At 39.3% G+C, this 8,629-nt stretch overlaps 1 protein-coding gene across 4 annotated transcripts; it reads left to right on the top strand.

The window, feature by feature from the left end:
• The first annotated feature begins 870 nt into the window (after positions 1 to 870).
• Positions 871 to 8,376, top strand: BTF3 (basic transcription factor 3). Of its 4 annotated transcripts, none has more exons than XM_055254438.2 (6): positions 871 to 1,358; positions 1,934 to 2,002; positions 5,257 to 5,370; positions 5,686 to 5,887; positions 7,112 to 7,168; positions 8,073 to 8,376. In XM_055254438.2, exons 2-6 carry the CDS (start codon positions 1,934 to 1,936, stop codon positions 8,117 to 8,119), a joined length of 489 nt encoding a protein of 162 aa, XP_055110413.1. In that variant the 5' UTR covers positions 871 to 1,358; the 3' UTR covers positions 8,120 to 8,376. The 4 variants fall into 4 exon arrangements, with proteins under 4 accessions (XP_055110413.1, XP_055110415.1, XP_055110412.1 ...); XM_055254436.2 differs by having other exon boundaries at positions 1,225 to 1,599; XM_055254440.1 differs by lacking the exon at positions 7,112 to 7,168 and having other exon boundaries at positions 1,198 to 1,358.
• The last annotated feature ends 253 nt before the right edge of the window (positions 8,377 to 8,629 follow it).

Here is an 8,629-nt window from a genome sequence, read left to right as displayed (position 1 = left end):
ACTGCCATTTTGGCCTTTGTCATTAGGAAGGTGACCCACATAAGCCTAACTACAAACACCCTTTCCTGTACTAAACTTGACTCATATTTAACTGAAGCAACATTGTTTTTTGTAAATATAACTGTAACAATTATTCTAAAAGGCAATACAGCTGTCCTCACCAGTTATGTTCTCGAGACATCAGTTTCAACAAACTTATATGTAAAAAGTATTCAAAAAGCTTAAACATTGATCTCAACTGGAGAGGAGTCTGCACTTACACAAGTTTTCTTGCTATATACATTGCATTCTAAGATTTCGGACTCACTTTTGAATATGCAAAGACATTTCATGGTTAAGACCACAAAAAGGCTGATCAGAGAGCATTTTTATTTAAATTGCCATTTTAAATATCAGTCGTTTTATCTTAAAGCTTGTCCTGGGGTTTAACAAAGTTTAACTCACATCCACGCGTTGTCTCTCCAAACACAGCAGGCAGAAATTCTCCTTTGATTGGATTAAGATAGATAAAGTCTGCTTAACCGTGAATCGCTAATTGTCAAATCTATGCCAATTTGGTACCTAGCAGTCAATTTTTTTGCCCGATAAACAAGATAATTGTGTGGACCGTTTTAAGGTGGTTAGTCATCTGCTAAATTGACTGAAATGCGGATTACCCACTTCCTTCGTCGTACAGAGTCGCATTCTGAGGAGTGGGGCTTGGGGATACAGCCCCCAGAAATTCTGAACCTCGGTCCCGCAAGCTACCACACCACCTAACCTTGGAAGGGCAAACTGACTTCACTATTTTTGACAAAATGCTTTGGTAATGGCTCATTCGAGCCGAAGGGAAATTCTACAATTCTCCAACCTACACCTCCAGCAAGGGGAGAGCTGCTTGAGTGGTGAGCACAAGCTGGGCACCTCCAGCGTCTCCAGGAAACGTGAACAGGCCCTTTCTTCGGAGGGTACAGAACTTCAGGATCAGGGCCCAATGGAGACTGAACTGACTTAACCCTAACTGCGCACAGGACCGCGCTCTCCGACCCCTTTGTGGCCTCTTCCAGAGGTATGGGCGCGGCGCCCCAAGCCGGGAGCCTCTCGTGGGGCCTGCAGCCGGCAGCCACTGGAGCAGGAGGAGGAGAGAAGGGACTCGCTGGACCGTCACAATCGCTGTCGCGCGTGCGCAAGGAGGAACCGAGTTCGCGGCGAAGTCAGTTTCCTGACTCTTAGAGGAAGTGGCCTTGTGTCACTTCCGGCCTCCCTTTAGCTGCCATCTTGCGTCCCCGCGTGTGTGCGCCTAATCTCAGCTTGTCCACCTGAGACCCCTTGAGCACCAACCCTAGTCCCCCGCGCGGCCCCTTATTCGCTCCGACAAGGTACAAAAAGGCTCTGGACGGCGGCGTGGTAGGAGGACGGGAGCGGGGGCGGGAAGTTCCCTGAAGGAGCGAGACAGGGAGGGACAGGGCAGAGGAGGAGAGGAAGGCGATGCGACGGACAGGCGCACCCGCTCAGGCTGACTCTCGGGGGCGAGGTCGAGCCAGGGGCGGCTGCCCTGGGGGCGAGGCGACGCCGTCTCAACCTCCACCTCGCGGCGGAACCCGAGGACAGGAGCCTCAGGTACCGCGAGGCTTGCGGAGAGTGGCCGGGCCGGGCAGGCCCTGGCTAGGCCGAGGCCAGGCCAGGGCCAGGGGTGGGGGGTGCTGGCCAGGCGTGGGGTAGAGCCCTTGATCCGGGCCTGCCAAGCGCGGGGAGCTGTGGGGGAGTGGTGGGGAGGCGGGTGCTCTTTGGGCTCCCTGGAAACCCAAATTTGGAGCTTTGCGGGGTGGATTTGGGATCCAGGTTTCGGCCTGTGTAGGACGTTTATTTTCTTGCTGGTATCTTGGGAAATAACGAGCATGGAATGCTAGAGTGAGCTAAACCTATGCTTGCTGAGGATTTCCTATTTTTCTAGATGAAAGAAACAATCATGAACCAAGAAAAACTCGCCAAACTGCAGGCACAAGTGCGCATTGGTGGGAAAGTAAGTTTTAATAGTTCGGGTTTGTGGGTTTTATTTTTTTTTTAAGGTTTAGGTATTTTAAAAAACATTCCTTTTGCGCTTCTTATATTATCGGTGACAAACTTTGCCTATCGAAGGAAATTCACAGAGATAGCAAATCCCGAGGAGCGGGGGAGACGAGGGTTGGAGACACATCAGGGAGACGAGCTAAAAACATCGCTTTTGTGTAAATATGTTTGTGTTTTCAGTGTTACAGAGTATAAGTAGAACAAAAGTGTTTCCTAATATAATTAGTAAGGAAAATGTGTCATTTCAGTTAGATCGTTGTGCACATCATACCCTTGACTTGTTTTGGCCTGAGTTGTATAAAGTCAGTGCTTGTTTGTGTCTCTTGTAAATTGAGACCTTTCAGTACTGCTTTCTGAACTAAATATTCTTTAGGGTAGTTGCATATTTTCAAGGGTATTTGAAGATAACAGGTACATTTTGGAGTTTAAGAGCAGTAACTATTAGATTTGAAAATATAACCCAAGTAGGTATCTTTCCTGTTCTGACTTTGTATTACTATAAAAATAAGGGAATTAAAGTGACTGATTTTTAAATGATCAGTTTTTGATTGTTTTTTCCTGGTAGATATTGATTCACATCAAGGGGATTCTTTTTTGAAGTTGAATTTTAGATTGTTCTGTAATTAATAAGAAGTCCACTGTAGACAGAGGTCTACCTAGTTTGTATTGTTAGCACTTTCTTAGTATTTAACAAGGTGTGGTAGCTTGTTGAAACAGAGCATGTCTTTACTTGGTAAAACTTGTAAAGCTTCCATGGTACATGTTTATTACCTATTAGTTTTTCCCAACTTTAAGCGTTTAACTTAGAGTTAGCTGTGAGATAGCCAGAAGTTGCATTTAGACTTAAATAATAATATACAGCTTTGTTAAATTACTGAACTTTGCCAGCAGTGAATTTATCCTGATTTTTTTTCCTTTTTATTTTTGCTAACGTTAGCCATCTTCAGGATCCACACCCACATTTAACAACATTAGATGTTTCTTGTCCTTTTTAATCAACTGTTATCAGATTGTGGCCTTCAAGTGCCAGCAAAACTCAAATTTTTTGTATCTCAGTGTTTGGATGCTCTTATATTGGTGTTTTTAACCACTCTTACTTTCAGTACAGTTTCAGAAAGAGTAATTTGAATAATGTGCTTATGTGCAATCTTTTTGTTGTTACTCTCATCATTAGGCTTTAACTATGGGAGACATCAGTTTAGGATAAAGGAAAATCTTGAGATTTGCTAGGATATTTAAAGCTGATACAAGATTAAATTTTGTGTCCTAACATCTTAATACTCGTTTAGCTAATAATACAAGAAGTAGTTCTTTAGTCACAGAATTTGGAAACATTTCTACACTGTTTAAGAAACATACTTCTTATGGGATGTGAAATTAGGTGAGTTAATTTTGCTTTAGAGAAAACTGCAGGTATTAGGTGCTCTTAGATAAATGTTACAAAAGCCCTTTATTTTCATATCTAATCAGAGCATTAATAATGATTACTTAAGTGAAAATTGAACTCTACATATGTGAAGTGTATGAAACCTATAGAAGGTATGCTGGGTTTGTCTTTACAATCTTAGAAATTCCTTTGAATTTCTTAGAGAAGATTCTTTGGAAACCAGATACATACATGACCATTTCAAAGTGATTTTTGTTCTTAATAGTTTGGAGAGGTTAGTAACCAGTACTTTTTTTCTTTTTGTAGCTATAGATATTTTCTTCAGTTAAATAACAAGATTTATTTAAGCCTTTACAATGTTGGATCCTGAGAATATAAAATTTTAAGAAGTTTAAAGTCCCTAGGTGGGCTTTAGGCCTAGCAGTGGTGATAATTGTCTTTTTTTAAAAAAATCTGTTTTCACAGTGTAATATACATAGTACAATAGTAGAAGCATTTTCAAAATCCAGAGATGGGAATGATTTGGCATAGGGAAAGGGGGTACTTGCAGAATTTAGGAAAGGCACACAAGAGGTAATGACTTGAATAAGATTTTAAAGGATGAATAGGAATAGGGATGGAGGTTGGGGGACAGTGAGGTAGTTGGGTGTGATAGCCTTTCCTTGAGTGCCTTCAGTGAGCTAGATACTGTTGTAGATAACTGAGTTTATAGCAATAAACAGAAGTCCTTACGGAGCTTACATTCTAGGGAGGGGAGATGGATGATAAAATGTATTTATCTCTTATAGTAATAAGTGTTATGAAGAGAAGTAAACCAGGATAGAAGGAAATTGATGGGTGAGTGTGGAAGTTGCTATTTTACTTTGGGTAGTTGAGAAAGACCACTTTGACCAGGTGACATAAGAGTAGAGATCTGCAGTGAGGGAAAGAGCCATGTAGATGCTCTGGAAAGAGAGGAACAGCATTGTGCAAAGGCCCTTGGGTCATAGCCTGCTTGGCCTGTTCAAAGAACAGCCAAGGTTTATTTGGCTAAAGAAGAGGGGTGGTAACAGATGCAGTCAGGAGTGGCATATTAAGGGCAGGACAGTTTGTGTAGGGCTCTTGTAGGTTAAGGTAAGGGCTTCAGACTTTATTCTCAAGTGCTATAGAAGTCTATATACAGGTTCAGTTGATTGTTCCATACAGTCTTGCCTATAAATATTAATTTGGATGTTGATTTTTATTTAATATAAAAACAGAAAAGGGGTCAGGCGCGGTGGCACACGCTTGTAGTCCCAACACTTTGGGAGGCCGATCACTTGAGGCCAGCAGTTCGAGACCAGCCTGGCCAACATGGTGAAACCCCATCTCTACTAAAAATACAAAAATTAACCAGGCGTGGTGTTGCCTGTAATCCCAGCTACTCGGGAGGCTGAGGCAGGAGAATCACTTGAACCTGGGAGGCGGAGGTTGCAGTGAGCCAAGATTGTGCCACTCCAGCCTGGGCGACAGTGACACCCTGTCTCAAAAAAAAAAACAAAAAAACAGAAAAGGTTAATAATTCTGGTGTGGAGTTCTTTCAAATGCTTAATTTAGATTGACACATGCCACCTCTTTGATCACTTTTAGAGCAAATGTAAAAAGTAGAACTTTGAACATTCTTTTCCTTTCCCATTTTTTGCTTCTATCTTTGCCTTAGCCTGCCTGCTCACTGCATAAGTTTATGATTATGGTAATGTTCTTATACAGATCCAAAGGTCAGAAATGAATTGGAAACTATTCACATTTGAAAAATACTGTTGTGGTATAAGTGTGCTGTTTTCTCTCCTCCCCGACTTTAGGGAACTGCTCGCAGAAAGAAGAAGGTGGTTCATAGAACAGCCACAGCGGATGATAAAAAACTTCAGTTCTCCTTAAAGAAGTTAGGGGTAAACAATATCTCTGGTATTGAAGAGGCAAGTGTCAAATTTTGTTTCTTTAAAAAACAAGATTTGGCTGGGAAAAGTTAATGTTAATGCATTAAATGGGTTGGTTTTTTTGTTTTTTTTTAGGGACTTCAAAGTCCCTAAGACATGTTTCTACCATAAATTAATAAATATCAGGGAGCTTATTAAGTCTGAATGCTATTAGAATGCATATTCCATTCCAGGCAAAATTTCACCTGTGCTTCATAGTGAAATACTAGTTAGCCAGACTTAGTTTAATAAAACATTTCTTTTTAAAGAGACTTTGGTCAGCATTGCTAATTTACATTTTTCTTTTCTTAATAGGTGAATATGTTTACAAACCAAGGAACAGTGATCCACTTTAACAACCCTAAAGTTCAGGCATCTCTGGCAGCGAACACTTTCACCATTACAGGCCATGCTGAGACGAAGCAGCTGACAGAAATGCTACCCAGCATCTTAAACCAGCTTGGTGCAGATAGTCTGACTAGTTTAAGGAGACTGGCTGAAGCTCTGCCCAAACAATGTGAGTTTCCTAGTAATGGTTTTACCAGGGAATTACTCATTTAGCAGCCGATTTCTGATCTCAGGGCTCAGAATGGATATGAGTATTTTTAAGTTTGGAAATGCAAGCTTTAAAAGTAACAGATTTGTAACTGATTTTAAGCAAGTGTCCTTGCTCAAGTTTGCAGTAATTGATGTAGCGTGCTATGATTGTTACACTTGATTTTGTGGAATGTTTTCTATTTATTTGATTTGGATCAGATACTTTATTAACTAGAACTGATGAAAATGTTAATTTGGTGCTTTGCCAATAACTACTTGTAAGTTTGGAATTGAAAAAAAATTAGTGTAAATTATGAAATTACTTCAGTTTCATCTATATAGTTGGTATTACCAGTAATCTTTTAAAAATGGCCTGCCAGTATTCTGGCATTTTTAATTACAGTGTGATAGGGATTTTATTCAGGGCAGAAAATAGTGTAGCTGAATATACATCTGAGGATGTGGCAGTGTTAGCTGTTTTGTGCCTTTTGCTTAAAATTTTGAAGAATGGGAATGCAGGAGGAAGTCAGAGGCTTATATATGGCTCTTTAGTTACCCATGTTTTTCTAGGTGTTGACTCAATCTGCCTCAATTTTCATTTTTATTGTCACGTTGAGTTGCAGGTTCTAAACTGTCAGGGCTTTCAGAGCTGAAGTAGGCTTTTGAAGTATCCCACTGATGCCTGTATGGGCCTAGTACATAACTCTCCTGTGTATGTTCATATTCTTGTGTGATAAAGGAGAGTGGATGCTTACCACTCACAGACTCTTTAATTTTTTTACTTTAATTTTTTTCATTTCAGTAAGTGGTTGTTAAGCATCACCCTTATGCCACACACAGAGTAGTTGAGAAAATGGTATCTTCATTTGTCTCCCAAAATAAATCTTACCATGATTTGGTATGTGGGTTTTACTTGCACTCTAAGAGCTCCCTACTGCCCTTATACTACCTCAGGGCCTATGGTGGCCCAGAGGGATTGAAAGGATGGGTATGGAATTTTGTTTGTTGGCTGTTCCTACTATTTTAACCCATTCGTAGACATTAGAATATCATGTTATTGATAGTATCGTAGATAAAATCCCAAATGTCCCTTATGGAAATAAGTTGTAACAGCACTTGGCATTTCATCTGTTTTTTTTTTTTTTTTTTTGGTGAATATTTATTAAAAACCTAGACAAATAATGTTTACATTTTCCTTTCATAGCTGTGGATGGAAAAGCACCACTTGCTACTGGAGAGGATGATGATGATGAAGTTCCAGGTAGGAACGTTTTCTTGTGGTTAACCTAGATAATCTTAGCAAGGGAGAATAAGAAATCTTTGTAGGAAAAACTACCCAGGGAAGAGGGGTGGTAAGTTAAGATGGACATAGACCTTAACTTAGAATGAGAAAAATAATGCAGTATTAGGTAATTGAGAATTATGTTTATAGACTTGACTTGGCTTGTTTCTGTTTGGGATCCCAAGGATGTGTAGGTATGTAACCTTAAATATTGAATAAGTAAGTATATATATAGTACCCTAAATATAACTATTACCTGCAGAGCACTAATGACCCTTGCTCCCTACTTTGAAATTCATGGATTTACAAGGTGTGGAATTGTTCAGGTATCTTGGGATATGTATATATGTATATATCCCAAGATACCTGAACAACTCCACACCTTCTTAAATATATATTTTATGCATAAATATATACATATATTTATACATATACATATATACATATAAAATCTGTAGCAGCATAACTCCTTTGGGAATCATGAGACATTTTTGTCTCTTACCTGTTATTGGATAAATTTACTTTCTTCTAAAATATTTATTAGGGCAGGAGAATCACTAGACTCATAAATATTCTCACTTTGCATAGACAGGTGTCCTTAGGAATCCAGGAACATTTTAACATTGTGTGTCATTGTATTCTTTGGTTCTGCTCCCCCATATTATATTGACCAGTGTATGAGATGGGAAGGGGCGGGGTGGGGGGCGGAATTTTTTCCACTTTTTTTTTTTTTTTTTTTTTTTTGCATTCTTGTTCTTGGGGCTATGACACAGTATTTATCATCATTGGCAAATGAATGTCTCTCCCTCATCCCCTTTTAAGATCTGATAATTATTTGTAGATTTGGCTTTTTAAAGAATTTCTACTCTTTTCCTTTTCCTAGATCTTGTGGAGAATTTTGATGAGGCTTCCAAGAATGAGGGAAACTGAATTGAGTCAACTTTTGAAGATAAAACTTGAAGAAGTTACTGGGAGCTGCTATTTTATATTATGACTGCTTTTTAAGAAATTTTTGTTTATGGATCTGATAAAATCTAGATCTCTAATATTTTTAAGCCCAAGCCCCTTGGACATTGCAGCTCTTTTCAGTTTTTGCTTATACACAATTCATTCTTTGCAGCTAATTAAGATGAAGAAGCCTGGGAATCAAGTTTGAAACAAACGTTAATAAAGTTCTTTGCCTAGTATACAGTTTTATTTTTTTATTTCATTGACACTGATCTGTACACAGTAAAAAAAATTGCTTATAGAAAGCTAATCATGACATGTGATATGGCTGATAACCTTTGGAATTTGATTAAAGATTTAAAATCAGTGTAGTGTAACAAAGGTGGTATAAAGTTCTCATGTTTGAAAACTTTTCTCTCCAACAGTCCTTGGTGCTTCCATGGTTTATACGGTGGGTGTAAATACGAAAATAGAGTATTCCTTAGTGGATAA

The sequence above is a fragment of the Symphalangus syndactylus genome, chromosome 18 (assembly GCF_028878055.3).
Source record: "Symphalangus syndactylus isolate Jambi chromosome 18, NHGRI_mSymSyn1-v2.1_pri, whole genome shotgun sequence".
NCBI lineage: Eukaryota > Metazoa > Chordata > Mammalia > Primates > Hylobatidae > Symphalangus > Symphalangus syndactylus.
Note: the sequence above shows the minus strand (reverse complement) of the source record. Positions and strands in the feature narration are given on the sequence as shown.

Excerpts from the sequence above, each read along its gene's own strand:
- BTF3 (XM_055254436.2), top strand. The coding sequence starts at position 1,468 with ATGCGACGGACAGGCGCACCCGCTCAGGCTGACTCTCGGGGGCGAGGT. Across the intron at positions 2,003-5,256 it reads AAGTGCGCATTGGTGGGAAA|GGAACTGCTCGCAGAAAGAA; the intron begins GTAAGTTTTAAT and ends CCCCGACTTTAG. Across the intron at positions 5,371-5,685 it reads ATATCTCTGGTATTGAAGAG|GTGAATATGTTTACAAACCA; the intron begins GCAAGTGTCAAA and ends TTTTCTTAATAG.